The sequence below is a fragment of the Fusarium poae genome, chromosome 4 (assembly GCF_019609905.1).
Source record: "Fusarium poae strain DAOMC 252244 chromosome 4, whole genome shotgun sequence".
Taxonomy (NCBI): Eukaryota; Fungi; Ascomycota; class Sordariomycetes; order Hypocreales; family Nectriaceae; genus Fusarium; species Fusarium poae.
The window spans coordinates 5044711-5067623 of record NC_058402.1 but is presented as its reverse complement, the minus strand read 5'-3'; the positions used below and the strand labels follow the sequence as shown (position 1 = coordinate 5067623).

General features: G+C 47.6%; 6 protein-coding genes across 6 annotated transcripts; 4 read left to right on the top strand and 2 right to left on the bottom strand.

The window, feature by feature from the left end:
• Window positions 1-14: 14 nt before the first annotated feature.
• On the top strand, window positions 15-715 carry FPOAC1_011746 (uncharacterized protein; the record flags this gene model as incomplete). Its single annotated transcript, XM_044856113.1, has 3 exons — window positions 15-91; window positions 154-369; window positions 421-715. 3 exons carry the CDS (start codon window positions 15-17, stop codon window positions 713-715), a joined length of 588 nt encoding a protein of 195 aa, XP_044703426.1.
• Window positions 716-1203: 488 nt separating this feature from the next.
• FPOAC1_011745 (uncharacterized protein) lies at window positions 1204-3315 on the bottom strand (the record flags this gene model as incomplete). Its single annotated transcript, XM_044856112.1, has 1 exon — window positions 1204-3315. The coding sequence occupies one exon, from the start codon at window positions 3313-3315 to the stop codon at window positions 1204-1206; it is 2112 nt and encodes a 703-aa protein (XP_044703425.1).
• Window positions 3316-8238: 4923 nt separating this feature from the next.
• FPOAC1_011744 (uncharacterized protein) lies at window positions 8239-14156 on the top strand (the record flags this gene model as incomplete). Its single annotated transcript, XM_044856111.1, has 3 exons — window positions 8239-8432; window positions 8483-13765; window positions 13814-14156. The coding sequence occupies 3 exons, from the start codon at window positions 8239-8241 to the stop codon at window positions 14154-14156; spliced, it is 5820 nt and encodes a 1939-aa protein (XP_044703424.1).
• Window positions 14157-15150: 994 nt separating this feature from the next.
• FPOAC1_011743 (uncharacterized protein) lies at window positions 15151-16873 on the top strand (the record flags this gene model as incomplete). Its single annotated transcript, XM_044856110.1, has 4 exons — window positions 15151-15381; window positions 15447-15547; window positions 15599-16604; window positions 16661-16873. The coding sequence occupies 4 exons, from the start codon at window positions 15151-15153 to the stop codon at window positions 16871-16873; spliced, it is 1551 nt and encodes a 516-aa protein (XP_044703423.1).
• A 1451-nt stretch (window positions 16874-18324) lies between these two features.
• On the top strand, window positions 18325-19529 carry FPOAC1_011742 (uncharacterized protein; the record flags this gene model as incomplete). The annotated part of the gene is made up of 3 exons (XM_044856109.1): window positions 18325-18385; window positions 18435-18459; window positions 18509-19529. The coding sequence occupies 3 exons, from the start codon at window positions 18325-18327 to the stop codon at window positions 19527-19529; spliced, it is 1107 nt and encodes a 368-aa protein (XP_044703422.1).
• Window positions 19530-20453: 924 nt separating this feature from the next.
• FPOAC1_011741 (uncharacterized protein) lies at window positions 20454-21821 on the bottom strand (the record flags this gene model as incomplete). The annotated part of the gene is made up of 1 exon (XM_044856108.1): window positions 20454-21821. The coding sequence occupies one exon, from the start codon at window positions 21819-21821 to the stop codon at window positions 20454-20456; it is 1368 nt and encodes a 455-aa protein (XP_044703421.1).
• Between the last annotated feature and the right edge of the window lie 1092 nt (window positions 21822-22913).

Below are 22913 nucleotides of genomic sequence, written 5' to 3'. Positions count from 1 at the left end.
CTCGCTTTATCGAAATGCCCGAATTCGTTAGTACACCTCTCTATGGCGGTGCAATCACTTGCGATCTGCCCGCCAAGTTCGCCGATGTCAGGTTCGTAGTGTATCCTCTTTGCGCTCAGAGCTTGTTCTTATGCTGATTCTCCGCATTTGCAGCAAGTTGCGACAAGTGCCCGATAACCAGGAAGTTTGGATCGACCAAGATGGTTTCACAAGCATCATATTTGATATTACCGAGCGTGTCGGAGGCTCAGGCTCAGGCCCCGAGGTTGACGGCCGTGCTATGACGACCCATCTCGAAGATATGGTTGGATCAGACATTGATACCGTCAAGATCTGGAACACTGCCGAGACCGAGTTTACAAGATTAAAGTGTGCCCCTCGGATTACTCAGAAGAAAGAAGGATAACTAACTTTGTCCAGTGGCACACCTGCCTACACGCTTATTTCCACTCAGACCCCTCACGTTAGCAAGTCCCGCGACACAACCTCTGCACCCGACTTCACTGCTATCATCTTGACACTACTACGACTAGAGAAGGAGAAGACCGACATTCTTATCACCATTAACGTACCGCACATTAAGGGAGAATACGACGAGTCGGAAGTTGACCTTGAGCTTGGACGTCAGGGCAAGCTGATTGGTGATGCTGTCGAGTACTCGGCCAAAATTTGGGAGACTTTCAAGATCAAGGACTGGGGTCTCTTCGGCGCCTGAATACGAAGGAATATGGACAAGTAGGTGTACGTTTTTGTTGAGGAACCATATGGAACCAGAGGAAGTAGAGTATTCTGAGATGACTACTACGATTGATGATATTTTCTTTGTGGATGGACAAATAAAAAAATGCAACGATTGTCTAGATAATGGAGAAGCCAACATCTCGTACACTTGCTGACGACCGTGACTTTGACTAGGTATGCACGATCTGTCATGCTATCATGATACAGGGTAGCCCGTCATGGAGGGAACGCTTGTTTTGGGAGGAAGATTTGATCAGGAAGTACACAAAGACAAAAACCACCTATGTCATAAAGAGCCAGATGTGAGGCCTAATTAATACAAGTCACAGAAAATGTGTTTATATAGTCAGTCGCTTGTACCGTTATATCATGTATAGTTGATATGGGTGTTCCTCGAAGTCTAATGCGATATATATCATGTATAGTACTATGCGTATGAATATCAATCTAGCATGCTCTTATCTATGCTTCGCCCTCGATCGTCAAATCAACCAGCGTTTCAGCAATTCGTTCGACTCCTGATTTGCTGAGGCCTTTGCCTCCAGATTTGCCCTCCTGCCTCGCCCATTTCTCCGCAATGAGCTTCATCACAACTTTTTGCGGACAACCGGGGTTCTCCCCTCTGACAATAGTCATCTGCTCTTTGACGAACGCCTGGTATCGGCTTGGGGCTTTCCCTGCTGCCGCTCCTCTGGGAGCCGGTTTCGTTTGTTTTAACAATCCTTTGCAGTTGCCGCATCGGTGTCGTCTTGGGTCAATACTTTTGGAGTGCCTTTTGAACTCAGTTGCGCACTCATCGCATTCCCACACGTACTTGAAGTCGATATCATAGCTGTGCTTCGTTGTCACCTCGATACCACGGTCACCAAAGACAGCCGAACACTTCGCCGCCCAAACTTTGAACTCACGACCGTGAGGATTTGTTGTAACACCACTGACCATGAAGTTGGCAAGATGGCAGAATTCGTGGGCCATCACATTGAGAAGACGGTGCTCGTCATCAATGACCTTTTCAGCAAGCTCAATCGAGGCGTGATGCTTATACGTCACAGATGTTTGCTCGCCATCAGCTTTCCGTGTGGTTCGAATAGTCTCGCGCCGCCAGCCAGCTCGGCCAGCTGTGGTGTTGAGTGTCTTCGTCCACACAAGCTTCACGCCACCCGTGGACTCAGCAAGCTCAGCAATTCTACCTTGAGTGATCTTACTGTCCAGCTCGAGCAAGAAAGTCTCAGCCAGCGCGTGTTTTCTAGCGGCGAAGGATTTCTTGGTCTCCTTTTTCGGGTCTTTCTTAGGGCTCGCCTTCTTAGGACTCTTTGTGGCAGGGGGAAGCATAAGTTTGCGGGGCGAGTGCTGGTCATTCCAATCATTTACCAAATCTTGGTTCCAGAAAGCGTCCGTACTTGGATGGTGAGGTGTCTTAGGTATAGCGATCTTTTTGCTTGGAGAGACAAGGCCCTTGGGATTGGCACCTCTTGGGGGAGTACTAGGAGGGGTGGTGAACTGGTCCTTGCTGGACACTTTGCTGTCTTCATCTGAGAAGTCTTCGAGCTGAAGTCGTAGTTTGGAAAGTGTATCTGCAAGATCTGATGTTGTGCTGGTGCCCGAAGTACCTTGTCGATTACTTTGACTGGCCTTCCGAGATAAAGTAACCTCCCCACTTGATGTAGGCTTCTTGATGAAGCCGCGGAATTTGCTATTGCTAGCATCTGCAACACCATCCGGTGCCTTTGGCAAGAGATTTGGAGCGTTCTTAATCGACAACACACGATCATTTACACTGGTGATTTTCGGTGGTGGATTGCTGGGCTGCCTAGTCTCCTTTCTCGTTGGAACTTCAGGAGAATCATTCAGCCAGTCAGGTTCAGAGGCAGAATCAGAAGCCTCGTCCGCGGTTTGATAGACACTCGGTTCTTCCACATCTTCCTCTTCATGATCTTCTTCAGGGTCAGCTTCACTGTCGATCTCTCGCGCGAATGCTAGGGCTTTGGACTTGATGCTCAAGTCAATTCTCGAGGTTTGGGCTTTGCTGCTCATATTGGGTACTATCACTGTACTCGTCTTGGTGCTTTGAAGTCGCTGTGATCTTGTCAAAACTGCCCCGCTCTCAGAACCAGAGCTTTTTTCGCTTTCATCATCACTGTCGTCGGAATCTTCTATGATCCTTCGGTTTCTCCCCCTGCTAGGCTGCTGTCGAAATTGTGGCGTGGCGTTATCTTCTTCAGAGTCGGAGCCAGAGCTCATATCCTTCCTGGAACCAGAAAAGCTGCTAGTTGGAGTTGTTTCTCGAGACAGCTTGTCAGAAGTTGTCTTACTCCTTCGTCCCCTCATGCCCCCTTTCTCACTCGACATCCATTTTTGGAGGAGAGGATTGGCTGTCGGTGGCTTGAACTCCCCGAGACGTCGCACCCGTTTGGTTTCGGAATTGGTAGTGACCCTGGAAGTACGGGCTGTGGTGGTTGGAACTGTTGGCATGGTCACCTTCTTCGTTTCTCTGATGCTTGGTTTCTGAAGTAGTATCTTGAGGTCGGGAAGGTCATCATCACTAGAGGAATGAGCTTCAGCCAGTCTCGTCATTGTAAGTCTGCAGGAGTCGTGAGACAATGCTTGGATTATGACAGATGATGGACGTATGTGTATTTCTTGAAATTGTTAACGGCATGCAGATGTATCGATATGCACTTCTAGTTAAAAGATAAAGGTACAAGCTTGCGGTGGCCTGGGAACAAAAGCGTCGATGACATAAAAGGGCTTAGCTAGGATGCCGGCGGACATTGGCAGATATTGTTTTCTAAGTATGAATGGTTCTATGAAGTCTTGGAGAAAAGTAGGGGTGGTACGCGCCGTTGGCAGGGCAACTTGGAATGTGATGTCTCTCACCATCCCACGTGACTACATCAGACTCAGTGAATGGAGGTGAGACATAGGTTCACGACAGAAACTCTACAGACTTATGCTGGATACCTCTATATTAATTAAAAAAAACTGTGACAACTTTCTTTACGGTGGTGAATTGGTACTAAGGTTGCTGAAAGACACTGCTGGTTTCTGCATGAGGCATTGCCGTTACAATTCCTGAAAATGAGGCTGGTCAAGCAACTAAAACTGACAACGCTGACACCGGGGACGATAGAATCCGGCCGGGAAGATGGCAAGTACAAATGTAATACATACCCGGTATATTTAGGAGTTTTTGACTGATATCCAAGATATTATAATAAAATTACTTGATGTCTTTATTGGTTTAAAAGATAAATACTTAGATATCTATTTCTTCTTCTAGAGAATAAGCAGTTAGCTCTTTTTTTAATACTTTTTTTTTCTACTTTAATAGGCCTCTTATATAGAAAAACACTGAAGCTGGTTAAAGTTTTACGGCGTTGTAAGACAGAAGTAACTAAACCTAAACTTGCAGGGGGTTGATTGTTGGCATGATTATTTTTGGTGCTCGCTTGTACGGGGTTTCTTTGGCGGACAGGCTTCTCCTACAAATACCTAGGAATAGGGTAAGAATTTGCATCTCGCCCCTGAACAGATTTGTAACGACTTGGCCATTACATGTGGACTACGGCTACATAAAACACGCGTAATATGCATTTGCAAGTTGGCAAGTTTTATGACGATATCATATTGAATACCCGGACAGATGATGCACAATTTTTACCATTGAGCATTCTCTCCGTAGCTACGTTCTACGGACTCAGTCGTTCCGCAGCAATGTGGAACAAGCCCGAGCCAAAGACAGCATGGAAAGCCTAAAATAATCCAAGTGACTCCATTCGGGGGTGGGAAGTGGAACTTTACATGACAAAAAAGGGGGTGGCCAACGGACTAGTTGTCTGCTGTCTATGATTTACAATCAGTCCCCCCGGCCAGTCCGTCAATGAACGAGTTACAGTCTGAGCGATCATCCATCGGCTGTTGACAGATCTTCACTGCCAGCGACTGTATTTATTCGGTACTGCGGCCGTGTTGATTCCTCCACAGCTAGGATCGACATGGTTGTTGTTTAATGCTGCAGGCAAATCACAATATGGTGTTGATATTGAATAAGACCAATCTTACAAGACTTGTAAGACTTTGCCCAGTTACCTAGCTAGTCAGCCAGTCAATTTTCACACCGGCCGCTACTAATTGACGGGTGGCGTTTCACCACCTTATCCGATAAGATGGACGAATTTCGATCCCTCAACCCGCTTCCCAATTATTTCTCAATTTCGAACCATTCGCATCAAGACGAGTGTCTTCTAGCGTGGTCGGCTACGGAGCCGCTGAGCCATGTTTAGGATAGAAGATTGAGCTAAATTATAAAGTCAGTGTTTTTAGTACCTATGGAAATGCAGAGATGAAAAAATTGAAGGGGAACCACAACTTTGGATGGGTAGCGTTGGGAGGATCGATGATCGGTCTGAAACGAACAGGGATAGTCGTGCTGGAAAACTAGGTACTAATCGTCTAGGTAGAGTACGGTAATACAACACAGGCCGCGTACAACGTCGTCATCGATGTAATTGTGGATGCTGGCGCATGCTAATGCTAATACTGTTGTCCATGATGGACGAGGGCGTGGCTGCGCCATTTGTTACTATTTTATCCTTCGTGTGTGCGTGTATTTGCACAGCATGTCCTGCACTATCTAGATAATTGGTCATGTTGCTGTCGGCTGCTCCTGTCGATGTTTATCTCATAAAGGATTCAGTCTCCTAATACGAGAATGGAAGATGCATGCATGATCTGTTCCTGCATAATTGGGTACTGTTCTCCCACTATTTCATCTAGCTTGCTGAGTAAAAGGCCCCTCTCTTGACTCTGTAATCACCGATTCACAATCGAGATTACATTGAGATATCAGGGCTGAAACAACTTCAGTCAAGATTAGCATGTCAGTACCAGTAACCAGGGAAAAACAGACTCCACGGGTCTACGAGTACTATAGGTGTCGGATGTTACTTGCCAAGTGGTGATATACAATCAGGTGGGTTGAAATGAAATACGGACTGCTTCCAGTGTGGTAAAAGAGCTTTGGAGTCCGTATTTTATTGTGACCCCACCTGGCAATGTCAAAGATAAGGGCAGGATTACGGATTATAGATTTCTTGGCCGACCATCCATCCACATCAAAGTCACTAGAAGGCTAGGAGCATATATGCATTGCGCATTTCGAGGACAAGGTTACCCAACAGTTTAATTACTCCACGCTTCACAATCCGACGAACCAGCTGAAGCTTCTCGAAGTCCTCGCCAACAGCTGGTTACGGCTATGGCCGTAGCCATGGACGGGAACCAGCAGCTTGCAGGGCCACAGACACGTGTAGACAGGTCAATATCGAGCTTGTAACCAACCTCGAACTTGAAAGTCATGGAAGCTTTCTAGAGACACACGGGAAATACCCTGCTTCATGCGTTTTTCTGCCTTGGATATCGTGTTTAAGTGATAATGCTGGACATAGCTCAGCCACAATTAAGCTTGCTTTCACAATGACCACTGCAGCCACACCATGCATGCCACGCTTGTTGAGGTGTGGGTGTCTATGTTTGTCACATTCGTATCATCAACTGTACATAGCTATGGGCTGGAGAAGAGATTGTCTGTTGTAAAATCGGATGCGCCGTTCAGGGGCGTCGCTGCCCCCCAGTGGAGGCTTCGTCGAGCGTCCCGATTCGCACCAGTATCCGGCCCGTGAAAAGAATCACTCCGTGCCAATAGCGGTGGACGCGTGGCTGACTGTGAGAACTGTACCTGGAGACTACAAGCTTGTCCAAGTCCCCGCCTCATAAATCTGTGTTGATGAGGCGTTGTGTGGGAACTGCCTGGGTGCATCATGCTAGCATGACAACACCAGCTGAGGAACTGACTGTTGAGTACTCTGTACCAGGCAAGTACTGACGGGGGGCTGTTAAATGACAGTAGAATTTCTATCCGAGCAGTCCGTGGCACTCGTCTTACTGCAGGAGAACCTAATCTGGCCAGCCACTCTTCAGAGACAAGAACCCAACCACCCGCCTGCGACACCCAATTAGAAGCTCTATCCCCTGCCGCTCCTTGTCAACATCCCTGGCTCGCGCTGTGAGTCGCGGGCGCGGGTCAACTTTTTTTATTTTATAGGGGCGATGGGATCCAGAGATGGGATGGATGGGGCCAGCAGGAGCAAAGCAAGGAACGAAAGGAGGCGGACCTGGAAACGGCCCGGACAACCCACTGGTTGGAACAACGCATCACGATGAGAAATGCTCATTGCTGGTGCGAGACAATGGACGGTTGTATCGTTTCTATGGTGGACCGAATTGAGTTTCAGCGGTCTGGCCGCTGTGAGTTTCGGGCTTAGCGGGTATCACGGCTTGGGAATTCAGAAGCTCCAGCAACGGCCAGAGGCCAATGGCCTTTCAGGTGTGTCGCATAAAAACCGGTTCTGATTGAGTGGTCAATAGAAATATCAAATCAGTCTTGGTGAGCATAGTCTTAGAGAGCATTCATAATTTCGACAGGTCTTTTTACAGTCCCTGTTGTTTTTGCGACCCGCCTGCCTAATTGTACTAAGATATTAAATGTGTTATTGTCTCCCTTCCTGAACTGCTTGCTTCCTCCCCCCTCCTGTTATGTGTACCTGTTTTTTTGGGGGTTCAATTCATCCATCGTTCCCTCCCTTTTGTTTTCCACTTCTACATCTTGTCTAGTAGGTACATACTAGGTGTCTGCGTGGCTCAATCAAAACATAAACAAGCCATCTTTTTGACTCTTTTCTCAACATCCTCCCATTAGCTTTTCCATCGCTTCTATTGCCTGTTTCTTTTACACCACAGACACGAGTGAACATCCATTGGAAACGTCTTTCGATTGATCCCACCCAAGTGGACACCCCCCTGGGTAGGTATCTTACAGCCACACCCAAAACTGGAGCTTGCACACCCCTGACCTTCGCCCTGGATAACCCGGCGCCGAGACAAGCAGCGTTTCTCTCCCTGCCCGTGCGGGTTGGAACTCAAACCACCAAAAACCAACCCTCGTCTCTCCCCTTTGCTACTCTTTGCATTACGCATTGCCGACACTCGTTTTACGGCTTCGCAAAATCGCTTTGTCTCGCCCTTTTCTTTGCGATCGAGACAACCCAAGCCGGTGAATCATTTTCTCGTGACTGATTCGTCTTTTTTACTTGTTTTCAACTGGACTCGACGCTGAATTACATCCTTTTTTTTTTTGGCTGTTCTGACCAGAGTCATTTCTCCCTCAGCCACTCGACGCTTATTGACGACAACATCTTGCTGTGCCGGTCACGCTTGTTCTTCAGCCTGATCTTGAATCAATCACGCTCGTTGATCATCCACATGTATATCTCTAGGTAAGTTCCCATCTAATCACCTTCAGTCTACCGCGTCCGTCATACTGCTTGTCACAACCTAGTATGAGACGTAGGTCGGCTGCGGATCAAACAAGACTCAGTTACTGTCTACAAGAGACTGCGACTAATCATGCATACTCGCAGATAATCTAATCAGCTCAACATGTCGGGATATCCGGGTGGTGGTCAACGCGACCACTACGATGATGGCTACAGCCATCCTCAAGGAGGTAACCAACAGCAAGGTGGAAACACGGACTCCTACTACCAAGACGATCAATACTACGATCAAGGCTATGATAACCGCGGCCCTAACAACCACTCGAATAATAACAACGATGGGTACTATGATGAATCGTGAGTATTGCTGCTTCATCCTCTGTATGAACCTAGCTAACTCCTCGCAGTGGTTATTACAACGCCGATCCCAACAACCCTTATCAAAATGATGGAGGCTACTACGATGGCCACGATCAGTATCAAGATGGTTACTATGATAATGGACAGGGCGGATACTACGATCAAGATTATGATCGTGGGTACCAAGGACAGGGTGCTCGTCAGGGCTCCGAAGAGGATTCTGAAACTTTTAGCGACTTCACTATGAGATCGGATATGGCTCGCGCTGCCGAGATGGATTACTACGGGCGTGGAGATGAACGTTACAACAGCTATAACGACGGGCAACGTGGTTATAGACCTCCCTCCTCACAAATTTCTTACGGTGGGAACCGCTCTTCAGGCGCATCAACCCCCAACTTTGGTATGGATTACGGCAATGCTTTACCTCCTGGCCAACGCTCCCGGGAACCTTATCCTGCCTGGACTTCGGATGCTCAGATTCCGTTGTCGAAGGAGGAGATCGAGGATATTTTTCTTGATCTGTGTTCCAAATTCGGCTTTCAGCGAGACAGCATGCGGAACGTCTACGACCATCTGATGATCCTCCTCGACTCCCGAGCCTCTCGTATGACACCGAATCAGGCTCTGCTCTCACTTCACGCTGACTATATCGGCGGTGATAATGCTAACTTCCGCAAGTGGTACTTCGCCGCCCACCTGGACCTCGACGATGCCGTCGGATTTGCCAACGGTCTTGGAAAAGGCAGGAAGAAGAAAGGCAATAAGAAAAAGAAGAAGGACCCTGAGGCCAGCGAGGCCGAAACTCTCCAGGATCTCGAAGGAGATGACAGCCTGGAAGCTGCTGAGTATCGCTGGAAGACCCGCATGAATAAGATGTCACAGCATGACCGTGTCCGACAAATCGCCTTGTATCTGCTCTGCTGGGGTGAAGCGAATCAGGTTCGCTTTATGCCCGAGTGCTTGTGTTTCATCTTCAAGTGTGCGGATGATTATCTTAATTCTCCCGCATGTCAAGCTCTCGTCGAGCCGGTCGAAGAGTTCACCTTCCTCAACAACGTCATTACTCCTCTTTACCAATATTTGAGAGACCAAGGTTACGAAATCTCCGATGGTGTATACGTTCGTCGTGAGCGTGATCACAAGAATATCATTGGTTATGATGATTGTAACCAGCTTTTTTGGTACCCCGAGGGTATCGATCGCATCGTTCTCCACGATAAGAGTAAGCTTGTGGATGTGCCACCTGCCGAGCGATACGTCAAGCTGAAGGATGTGAACTGGAAGAAGTGTTTCTTCAAGACTTACCGCGAATCTCGTTCTTGGTTCCATCTTCTGGTCAACTTCAACCGCATCTGGATTATCCATCTGACCATGTTCTGGTTCTACACCTCCCACAATGCCCCAAGCATCCTTGTCGGCCCTAAATACGAACAGCAGGTTAACCAGTCTCCGTCAACAGCCAAGTCGTTTTCTATCGTTGGCTTTGGCGGTGCTATTGCTTCTCTGATCCAAGTTCTTGCTACTCTCGCGGAGTGGGCATACGTACCCCGACGATGGGCTGGTGCTCAGCATCTTACAAAGAAACTATTTTTCCTGATATTTATCCTGGTACTAAACATCGCTCCTGGTATCAAGGTTTTCTTCCTGGAGGGAATTGGTGGGGAGAAGATCGACACAGCAATTGGTATTGTTCACTTCGTCATTGCACTGATTACGTTCATCTTCTTTTCTATCATGCCACTCGGCGGCCTTTTTGGCAGTTACCTATCTACAAAGAACAGGAAGTACGTTGCCAGTCAAACCTTTACTGCCAGCTGGCCCACGCTCCGCGGCAACGATATGGCAATGTCTTATGGACTTTGGGCTGTTGTTTTTGGTGTCAAGATGGGTGTTTCTTACATCTACTTGATTTTGTCATTCCGTGATCCCATTCGATACTTGACCATCATGAACGTCGACTCATGTCAGGGAGACAAGCTTCTGTTAGGCAATCAGCTTTGCAGATGGCACCCAACAATTGTCTTGGCCCTGATGGCCTTCACAGATGTCATCTTTTTCTTCCTCGATACGTACCTATGGTATGTTCTACTGAACACTGTTTTCTCTGTTGCCCGATCCTTCTATATAGGATCTTCTATCTTAACCCCTTGGAGGAACGTCTTTTCTCGTCTCCCCAAGCGTGTCTACTCGAAGATCCTTGCGACAACGGATATGGAGATTAAGTACAAACCGAAGGTTCTCATCTCTCAAGTCTGGAACGCCATCGTCATCTCCATGTATCGTGAGCATCTCTTGGCTATTGAGCATGTCCAGAAGCTGCTGTATCACCAAGTTCCTTCAGAGCAGGAGGGTAAGCGAACTCTGCGAGCCCCGACATTTTTCATTTCCCAGGAAGACCATTCCTTCAAAACCGAGTATTTCCCTGCGTACAGTGAAGCGGAGCGTCGAATCTCATTCTTCGCCCAATCCCTGTCCACACCTATCCCAGAGCCTTTGCCAGTCGACAATATGCCCACTTTCACTGTCATGATTCCGCATTACAGCGAGAAAATCCTTCTCTCTCTTCGTGAAATCATTCGAGAAGATGAACCTTACTCTCGAGTTACGCTTTTGGAATACTTGAAACAACTTCACCCTCATGAATGGGACTGCTTCGTCAAAGACACGAAGATTCTGGCTGATGAGACCTCTCAATTGAATGGAGAAACCGACAAGGACGAGAAGAACACTGCCAAGACCAAGATTGACGATCTGCCCTTCTATTGCATTGGATTTAAATCTTCTGCGCCTGAGTACACCCTCCGTACGCGTATCTGGGCTTCTCTTCGTTTCCAGACTCTCTACCGTACTATCTCTGGCTTCATGAACTACAGTCGTGCCATCAAACTTCTCTATCGCGTTGAGAACCCTGAAGTTGTGCAGATGTTCGGCGGTAATACTGACAAGCTTGAGCGCGAGCTTGAGCGTATGGCCCGTCGCAAGTTCAAGATTGTCGTTTCTATGCAGAGATTTTCAAAGTTCAAGAAAGAAGAGATGGAAAACGCCGAATTCTTACTTCGCGCCTATCCTGACCTCCAAATCGCTTATCTTGATGAAGAGCCTCCAGTTGCCGAAGGCGAAGAGCCTCGCTTGTACTCGGTTCTTATTGATGGTCATTCTGAAGTCATGGAGAACGGCATGCGACGTCCCAAGTTTCGTGTTCAGCTTTCTGGCAACCCCATTCTCGGTGACGGCAAGTCTGACAACCAGAACCACTCAATCATCTTCTACCGTGGCGAATATATCCAGCTCATCGATGCCAACCAAGACAACTATCTGGAAGAGTGCCTTAAGATCCGTAGTGTTCTCGCCGAGTTCGAGGAGATGAAGACCGACAATGTATCTCCTTATACTCCCGGTGTCAAGAATGATGTCGCCTCGCCTGTCGCTATCCTGGGTGCTCGTGAGTATATTTTCTCCGAGAACATTGGTATTCTCGGTGATATCGCTGCAGGAAAGGAACAAACGTTCGGTACACTGTTTGCTCGAACCATGGCACAGATTGGCGGTAAGCTTCATTACGGACATCCCGATTTCCTCAATGGTATTTTCATGACAACTCGTGGTGGTGTTTCAAAGGCCCAGAAAGGTCTTCACTTGAACGAAGATATTTACGCTGGTATGACCGCTCTCCTCCGTGGAGGACGAATCAAGCAATGCGAATACTTCCAATGTGGCAAGGGTCGTGATTTGGGTTTCGGCTCCGTTCTCAACTTCACAACCAAGATTGGTACTGGTATGGGTGAACAATTCTTGTCGCGCGAGTATTACTACCTGGGTACTCAACTGCCTCTGGATCGGTTCTTGTCATTCTACTACGCCCATCCTGGTTTCCACTTGAACAACATGTTCATCATGTTCTCAGTACAGATGTTCATGATTACTATGGTCAACCTTGGAGCTCTCCGTCATGAAACAATCGCCTGCGATTACAACCGAAATGTTCCCATCACTGATCCTCTCTACCCTACCGGCTGCGCCAACACTGATGCACTTACGGACTGGATTTACCGATGTATCGTGTCCATTCTTTTCGTTCTGTTCCTTTCTTTCATTCCCCTCATCGTCCAGGAACTTTCGGAACGTGGCATTTGGCGTGCTTTCATTCGATTGATGAAGCAATTTTGCTCCTTGTCGCTCATGTTCGAAGTTTTCGTCTGTCAGATCTACGCGAACTCTGTACAGCAGAATATTTCGTTCGGTGGTGCGCGATATATTGGTACAGGTCGTGGTTTCGCTACAGCACGTATTCCTTTTGGTGTCTTGTACTCGAGATTCGCTGGACCAGCTATTTACTTCGGCGCTCGTTTGCTCATGATGCTTTTGTTCGCAACCCTCACAGTCTGGAAGGGTGTCCTGATCTACTTCTGGATCACCCTTCTTGCTCTGACTATTTCGCCCTTCCTGTACAACCCCCATCAATTCGCTTGGACAGACTTCTTCATTGATTACCGAGATTACCTTCGTTGGTTGTCGCGTGGTAATTCCCGCAGCCACGCTTCATCTTGGATCTCGTACTGCCGTCTTTCCCGAACTCGTCTTACTGGTTACAAACGCAAGACACTTGGAGACCCATCTGCCAAAGCCTCAGCTGATGTTCCTCGAGCCCCTTTTGCCAACATCTTCTTCAGTGAGATTTTCTCGCCATTGATGCTTGCTGTCGTGACAATATTGCCATACCTGTTTGTCAACGCTCAAACCGGTGTTACGCCAGAGAACAATCCAACGAGCAGGAACAAGATCCACCCCACTCAATCGCTAATGCGGCTGCTTGTTATCGCTTTTGCGCCTGTTGCCGTCAATGCCGGTGTCTTGGCTGCTATGTTCGGCATGGCCTGTTGTATGGGACCTCTCCTCAGCATGTGTTGCAAGAAGTTTGGTAGTGTTCTCGCCGCTATTGCCCATGCTACTGCAGTAATTTTCCTCCTGATCTCTTTCCTGGGTATGTTCATTCTGGAGAGCTTCAACTTCACCCGTACTGTGGCCGGCATGATTGCTGTGATTTCGATCCAGCGTTTCTTTGTCAAGTTGATTGTTTCCACATGCCTTACCCGCGAGTTCAAGGGTGACGCTTCTAACATCGCCTTCTGGAGCGGGAAATGGTACTCGATGGGATGGCACACAATCTCTCAGCCTGCTCGTGAGTTCCTTTGCAAGATCACTGAACTGTCCATGTTCTCTGCCGATTTCGTTTTGGGCCACTGGCTACTCTTCTTTATGGCGCCCGTCATCTTGATCCCCAAGGTTGACATGCTTCACTCGATGATGTTGTTCTGGCTCCGTCCCAGGTATGTATTTCCAATCGTGTCTTCATCGATGATACTAACAGCTCTCAGCCGACAAATTCGACCTCCCATCTACTCGATGAAACAGTCCAAGCTTAGACGAAGACGTGTGATCCGTTATGCCATCCTCTACTTTACCCTCCTGGTCGTATTCATTGCTCTTGTTGCTGGACCTGCTGTAGTTGGTAAACTCATGGGTGAAAGCCTCAGCAAGACTATCGAGAAGATGATTCCTCTGGAGGGTCTTGTGCAGCCCAACTATCTTGAACATGACAACACAAAAAACAGTTCGGTCACTGGTATCAAGAATCCCACCTACAGTGGCGCTGCCCTCACTATGACTGGCAGCAAGCGTGTCGCAGCCTCGGCGACTGGCAAGATCAAGCTGTTTTAAGCGAATATCACGGGAACAGGACCTGTCTTTTTTTGGAAACCCCTCCGACAGTGTCCTGGCGGTCTGTTTTTATGCACAGAACAAGTTATTAAAATGTCAAGTTTTAGTTGTTTCGTTTTCGTTTTCGTTTTTGCTTTTCAGCTCAGTACCTACCACAGGTGGATGCGTGCGTAAACACTTTGCGTTCTATAGAAGCGGAAGGAGAGGAGAGGAGGAGAGAAGAAGTCGGCGACTCAAAGTTAGACCTGCCATTCACTGGCTGAACCGGGCTGGTCTGTTTTATTGGCACCAAGGCGCACCTTTTTTTTTTATCAAAAAAAAAAAAAACTATTCTAATGTGTACAATGAAAGGAAGAAACACATGGTAGAAACCTTAGACTTATATGCAAATAATGCCTTTTTTCATTCTTTTCAATTTCCGGCTCAGGTCAGATATCCTTTTGTAGCAAGTGATATAACTCTCAACCAGTCAACGTTGCCTCAAATATGCTACTAACCTAGCTAGGTATGTACTCTGGATGGTTTTGTAACTGTATTCCATTATTTGTAGGTGTCGCTAGGTGACAACTCGCTTTAGTACCTGTTGCATGTGGGTGTTTGAGTATCACAGTGCCCCCTAGACGTCTCCGGGCTATCCGATTACTGGAGTGGATGCCCCATCTTCCTGCTCAGGTACCCGTCGCGCCCCTGTAAGATACGAATGCTTGTGACCAATCAGTGCAGTCAATCATTCTTGGTAGCCTGACTCGCTTTAACCTCGTCAGGAGGGTCCTGGCGGCCCCTTTGTCGAACCCCATGCAGGCAAGGCAATTAATTGACATGCCTTCACTTCCCAAAAACTCCATTACTACCTACCTATTTACTCTAACTCTCCTGACATCAACCCACAAAGTCCAAGTTGCCCCTCCGACGATTCAGAAGCACGATACGATTCGATACGAGACAAATAGTAAAATTCGAGGCGGCCGACGACAACAACATTTAAAAAAAGACGATGGAACTCGATACCCTTCAAGCCAAACTGGGCGACATCATTGAGCAAGCCTCGGTGTACTTCCACAAGGTGCCTGGCTCTGCTGTGTTCCTTCGCTACATCAAGTCGAGTTATCAGAATGACCCCGTGCGATCCGCCATTGAGGCCGTGCTGCTACTCTTCTTTGTCCGCTATCTCCTGTCACCATCCTACTCGACGCATAAGCAGAACTACGTCAAGCTAAGGGAGGACGTAAGATCACCACCAAATCAACAAGGGTTTGCAGAAGCATGATGCTAACTTTGGATACCTTGTAGGAAATCGAAGAGCTGATTGATGATTGGCAACCTGAGCCTCTTGTCGAGGAGCAGACCGCTTTCGAAGCCACCGAAACTGAACGCCTTCCCGTCCTTGTTGGGTGAGCATGATGGCCTTTATACCAGAATCAGCATCTAATGTCTTCTAATAGTCCAACCGGTCCTAAATCGAAGCTAGCTAATGGCCGAACTGTCACCAACCTCGCGTCGTACAACTTCTACAACTTCAATGGCAATGACCAAATCAAGGAAAAGGCGATTCAGGTCCTACGCACCTACGGTGTTGGCCCCTGTGGCCCTCCCCAGTTCTACGGCACTCAGGACGTTCATATGAAGACCGAAACTGATATCGCCGCGTACCTGGGCACTGAGGGTTGTATTGTCTACGCCCAGGCTTTTAGCACCATCTCCAGTGTTATCCCCTCTTTTTGCAAGCGTGGCGATGTCATCATCGCTGATCGAAACGTCAACTTCTCCATTCGTAAAGGTCTTGAGCAATCACGAAGCACCATCCGCTGGTTTGAACACAATGATATGGACGATCTACAAGACGTTATGAAAGCTGTTGCTAAGGAGCAGGCCAACGCCAAAAAGCTTACTCGACGTTTCGTTGTGACTGAGGGTCTTTTTGAGCTTTCAGGTGATTCTATCGATCTGCCCCGCCTAGTTGAGCTCAAGGAGAAGTACAAGTTCCGCGTTATTCTGGATGAGACTTGGTCTTTTGGCGTTCTTGGCCGCACTGGCCGTGGTATAACTGAGGCGCAGAACGTGGATCCTCAACAGGTTGACATGATCATTGGTTCTCTTGCTGGACCCCTCTGTGCCGGCGGTGGTTTCTGCGCCGGTCCCAAAGATGTCGTTGAGCACCAGCGTATTACCTCTTCCGCCTACACCTTCTCCGCCGCTCTCCCCGCCATGTTGGCCGTCACTGCCAGCGAGACACTCAACTTGCTTCAGTCTAACCCCGACATCCTGTCCCAGTCACGGGATAATATCAAGGCTATGAAGGCGCAACTCGATCCCCGTAGCGACTGGATCTACTGCCCTAGCGACCCCGAGAACCCTATCATGCTTCTTGTCCTCAAGCCTGAAGTTGTCGCTGCACGAAAGCTGGAACTGGAAGACCAGGAGCGAATTTTGTGTGACTGTGTTGAAGAGGTACGTTTTGTGACTGACATGACTAAAACAAGAACAACAGACTAACTTGCAGAAAGACACTTGCCAATGGCGTTTTGATCACGAGGACAAAGACCAGACCGTATTCCCACGCTGTCAAACCTAAAGATGGCGCCTGGTTCGCTCAGCCTGCTCTGCGAATTTGCGTTACGTCGGCGCTGTCAAAGAAGGATATCGAGAAGGCTGGTGTTACCATTCGACATGCCATCACCAAGGTTATGACCCGCAAGACGAGTACCAAAACAGTTTAAATTAGGGGCCGTGAAGGTTGTTAATTTTGATGACAATAGAAACGTGGCTCTATTCGCGTTGCATTTACGAACACAGTTGATAGGGAGTCGGGTTATTCTGAGACCTGTTGGTTATGGATGGAATCCCAGGCAAGCTAATAGAGGAGACGGACCTGATAATCTACATGTTGGCAGGTAGCCATTCAGTAAGCTAATGATTAATAGATGCGGCTTTTTACGCCGGCATTGAATGAGTTTCACCACCGTAGTTGAAGCCGCTGTGCTTTGATAGCAAGTGTTGAGCGTATCGTCTTTGGCTTGTGTGGTGTCATCGTCAAGGGGTGGATGAATGGAAAGGAAACAGATCGCTGTTTTCGAGGATATGAATTATGCGAGGAAGCAGAAGAATCTGGAACATGTGTGAATGAGTTGCTTTGCCTGTCTCAGACATCCCTTGCCAAGTCACGCTGATGCTGCAAGCCTAAATCACAAAAATGATTTAATCTGACGAAAGAATTGCCAAGAATACCTGCGCATGCAGAAGAGAGAGAAAGAGGTGTTTCATAATGAACTAGTCTGGAATACGAGAAACTCGGGAACCTTTTCAGCTCGTAACTTGATTGTGATGTGTCTCAGTTACTACATTCCTGGGGAGATTACGAGGTTCGAGATTACGCGGTATGGTAGGAAAGTAACTCATTCCAAACAGTCAAGACCGTCGTGGTCTCTTATTCTGATTGATTTTAAGGTTATGCTCCCGGGAGTTTCTATGAAATATGATGTCGAGATGTGTGTTGTCAGCGAATGTCTGCGTGCGTATGTCTCGGAATCTTGTCGAGGGCTAATGATGAATGGCAGGATAAGGATGCGAAGGCCTAGGTATGAACAAGGCATTTCTCACGGGGTTTGGGACCGAAAGGAGCGATTAGGGTGAAGAGTGTCTCTCTCTTGTCTCTTATAGATTCAGACTTGGGCTTCCCAGTGGTTCAGGTGCAGACCGTCCAGTTGTTCCTTCCTTCAGACCACACATGTTGCCTGGTGTTGTTCTGTCCTTCCTGTCTCGTCCCAGATATAGGTACTTGACTTGCCGTTCTTTCATCTTCCAGTGTTTAGTAGTAGCCACTTCTTTCCTTGTTTTGGGTTCCCCTCTTCACCTTTATATCTATCACTTCTTCCTCTTCCTCCCCCCCTTTTTTCTTTTCTCCATTCACTCTTCAACCTTTTATAATTCCATTAAATTTCCTAAGACTATTCACTCTTTATTCTTCTTCTTTTTACCTTCCAGACACTCTTTTATCTGATTCGTCTTCGTTCTTTGACAACGGGTTATTCAGTCCCGACTTATACCCTCATTTTCTCTCGAATCATCTACCTTATAACAACTATATTGAGCTCGTTCTTGTAGCTCGTCCACTCTCTGATACTCTTTTTAAAACACTCTACCTACGGACCGAAATATCAGTATTATCAATATGAAGCGTTTCTTCACTTCGGCGGTGGCTATGGCGGCGGCTGTTGCTGCTGTCCCTGTTGGTAAGTACACTCGTGGCGAGCGACAACTCCAAACTGACCGTAACTGCAGGCCGACCACTTATTAGACGAGAGCCGTACGCCACTCCCATATCGTTTCTGGAATACTGACTTATGCGGTGGTAGGGTTACCACTATTACACTTACTGCGGCTTCTACTTACACCCAAGTTGTCGCTCCAGCCACTCCAGCACCCATTATCCCAACTGGAACGACGACCTTTCCAGGAACACCTGTGCCTGTACCCGATGACCCGAAACCACCCAAGGGTAGCGGATCCAAACTTCCATGTGTCAATTGCAGCCCAAGCGGTTCTTCTGGCTCGGGCAGCTCCGGAGGCTCAGAAGGCTCTAAATCCCCAGGCATTTCCTACGCTCCGTATCGTGGTGATCACCAGTGTAAGGGCGGAGATGAGATCAAGCAGGATATTTCTGAACTTGCGGGCACCTACTCCCTCCTCCGTATTTACGGAACCGAGTGTGACCAAGTTTCCAAGATCTACCCATGTGCCAAGGCCAACGGCATGAAGCTGTTCCTCGGTATTTGGGACATCAACGACGTCCAAAGCGAAGCACAGTTGATCATTGACGCTATCGGTAGCGACTGGGACGTCGTAGACACCATCAGCGTCGGAAACGAACTTGTCAACAACAACGCTGCCACTCCTGCACAGGTCCTCGCCGCGGTCGACGAAGCTCGTGCGATCCTCAAAGCCGCTGGATACAACGGCCCTGTACTGACTGTCGATACTTTTGTGGCTGTTCAGGAGCACCCGGAACTTTGCGAAAAGAGCGAGTACTGTGCAATCAACGCCCATGCCTTCTTTGACCCTCACACATCTGCTGATGGTGCTGGTAAGTGGCTCTCCGACACCGTCCAAGTCGTCAAGTCGAAGCTATCCGGCGACAAGCGTGTTGTGGTTTGTGAAACTGGCTGGCCTACAAAGGGTGATAGTAATGGTAAAGCTGTTCCTGGATTGACTCAACAGGGATCAGCTCTCAAGGCTATCAGAGAAGCATTCTCCGAGCACCCTGATGACCTCATTCTTTTCTCTGCTTTCAACGACCACTGGAAGAAGCCAGAACCTGCAACCTTCCACGCTGAACAGTATTGGGGCATCGGCGGCAAGGATTCGACTTCTGAGTAGAGTAGAGCTCGAAGATTTGTTGTGTCAGCTAAGCCTTCGTATCTTTGAACGGTTTACAGCCCGGCTTTTGTTGTGAAACATCGTTCGGTTTGGTGTCTTTCTATAATGCTTTTTGTTATTATTGTTTCAGGGCCACGGAAGCCGAGTACCTTGTGTTATCGCAGGACTATACGTGTTTGGTACTTGGCAAGAGCATGTAGGAGAATTGTCTACTTGTTATGGGGTTTCAACTGCCTGGTTATATCACCTGGCTGTCTTGTTTCAAGAGCTTCAAAAGACGTGTGTCTAGTATTTTGTATGAATTGAAATGTGTTTTTATTATGGTGCCATGCCTGTTAATGATTTGTAACTCTGGGGATATACTGTTGTGGTACTTTGCGAAGATTGATAGTGTCCCGTCATAAGATAAATAAATTTGTCCAAGGATGGAAAGCCATCTACATAACTAAAAACACATGTTCCTTATCCGTTCCTCATTAAACCCTCATGATGTATCGGGCTAATGCTATAAACCAATCCTCGGACAGTAGAGCAACGATGTATGCTAGTCACCGTAACGACCCTTGAAGTCGTTATTTTTCCTCCACATACCATCCATGATGAAAATTAGCCAAATCAAGGAGAATGGGGTCCATCAAGTGAAGATGGATAGGGGCTACCACTAGAAATGAAGATAACCCTCATAAAGAGAACACACACACCGTGGTGAACAAATACACCCAGTGCTTGAGTTTGAGTAAAAAGTAAAACAAGTGTAAAAGTCTCGCATAAATCAGCGATTCATAAGCTCCCGATCCATTAGCATCTCATAAGTGAGAAATCTTGTATTGTTCTGTCCTTATGAGGTGTTGTTCAACAGGCGTCACAATCAAATTCCTGTCAAGCTGCTCGACATATTTCAGAAGAAGCCGCGACAGGATGATTTTAGCAGACCCAGAGCTCGTCAACGAACTGATCGAGTTCAATGATTCGAAACCGAGAACCGACGGTGTTATCCTTGAGGAGTGCGTTCCACGCGGACGAAAGACTTGCTTTCCAGGATACAACCTCAACACTCCAGCCCATTTTCAGGGCGCGTTGGGCATACGCGAGAAAGCCATCCGAGTATTTGGCCGGCCGGGCATCTCCAGTGGCAATAACAAGTGTGCCGGGCATCTCAAAATACTGCATAACAGATTCGCCAATTCGGATTTGAAGTGTTTCGTCAACCATATCCTCGACATAGCGGAAACCGCCAGTCTCGAAAGTGGTGTGGTCGTTAGAACCAGACTGTTCAGCACGACGACTACGAAGGTCGACTCGATATCCAAGATCTTTCAGCTCTTGAATGAAGGGAGGCTCACCTCGATCGGGACGCATGGAACAACCTACATTGAGCCATTCGGCGTAGCGATCACGGGTAAGAAGTTCGTGGAAGAAAGGGAGATTCATTTGGGGAAGTGGTACGAATCTTGAAGATTCGGCAATGCCAAATCTGGCTCTCAAGGCTTTCTGGAAGCCGATAACGATGTTGGACATGTCGACGAAAACATGAATTCCATTGTCTGCAATAGTAGAAAATTCGTTGCAGATTATGGAGTCGACAATACGCTCATGAACCAGTTTGCCCATGAGACTTTCATGTTTGGCTGAGGCTGACAGCACATTGCTGTGAATTTCGGAGACGGGGCCGTATTTAAAAGGTTGATACGAGAGGACATGTTTAACCGATCCTGGTCGAACACCATCCCAGACCACCACTTTAGGTTCAGAATTATCTCTCGAATGAGACCTTCCTTTGGTCTTCAAAAACTTGGCTTTGCTCTTCTTACTCTCATCAAAATGGTGGAGAGGAGACTCATTGGAGCTTGGCGGCGTTGAAGCAGCAGTTGAATATGAAGCGGCAGGCAAAACGTCAGTGTCAGAGCCACCGCCAGCCTCTGAATCGGTGATTGAATCGAAGATTGGTCCGGTTAAGTTGTCGGGGACATTAACTGCCTTAATGATTGGCACTGATCCGAGGGATGTCTCCAGTATCGTGACCGGGTGTGCCTTTGCAGATGCAACTGGCAGTTGATGCTGAGGCGTTTCATTGTCTTTGAAGCGAAGTTGCTCAAAGAGTCTCTTAAAGTTTCCAAGCGCGGGGGGCGAATCGGAGTCCTCCGTGGTCTTTGGAGAGGCCCAATCGGCAAGGCTTTGCGAATTCAACCGTGAAAAGTCGCCAAGCTTGAACAGACCACTATGACCGATATTTGTAGCACCTGGCGGCTCGTGAAGAACATCATCTGTTGAAGTTGTCGTTGTAGATGCCATAGTAACTGTCGAAAGCGGCTGTGCACATGGAGACGTACTTTGGGTTAAGAGCAATGTTGGTGATGGATGTACTCACGTCCTGGATAGACGCGAGCTGGTCCGTGAAAGATAATCAGAGAATCGACAATGCCACTCGTAGGGTAAAGTCTTGGATGAGCCAGATACTGCAAAAACGTAATGGAAGGCAAGAAAGATATCGATATGCCAATTTGCCACAGCCGAGCTGGGAGTAGGCAAAAATCCAACAAGAGTAGGGATTAGAGCTGGAACTACGAAATATAGTATAGACTATAGAAGTCCACGGTAGAGTCCAGATCGATGCTAAGTCAAGATGCAATGCGTCAGATTTTGCCGCTTGAGTGAAGCCAGAATCGATGATGCGCAGCGGAAGATGGAGGATGCCAAAAAGAAGTGCAATTAATGACTGAATCGGAAAACAAAGATAACAGGAAAAAGACGAAGACGAAGACGAAGACGATGAGGACGATAGTGATGATGAAATATACAAAGACAGGGGTGATAAAAAGAAGAGGATACAAGGCTACATAAGACGTTGGGCGTAGGTTGATGTGATGGAGGAAGTTCAAAGTTGATGATGAGAGTGGAGATGATGATGAGTCAATCTGGTGATGCGCTGGACGTGGACGGACCCAGGGGGCGCTGCTGCTGATGCTCCCGGGATCTGATCCGATGTGGCGAGCTCTTAGCCAATCAAACTGTGTCAAACGTGTCCATCAAGGGTCGTAGGCAGATTCAAGATTTGCCACCTTTTACGTTGGTTGATCCAAGAAGTGGTTCGTTCGTCAAGACTTTTGTTACAGCCATCGCCAAATGCAGTAGCTGTTCGATCTTACAGGAGAATTGATAGATAGATTGATTATTTAATTAATCAATTGGAACTCCCTTACTCCCTTACCCAGAATGTTCGCAACGGAGCGGCAATTTGTCAAATTTCTATCTCGACTTGCCATACCATGTGTGCCAAAGCTACTGCCTCTCTCTCTTTTCGCTCCACGAGGCAATATTGTGAAGAGAAACAATCCCAGCATGTGCGAAACGTGACTATGAACCTTGGCCATGTTCCAAGTACAA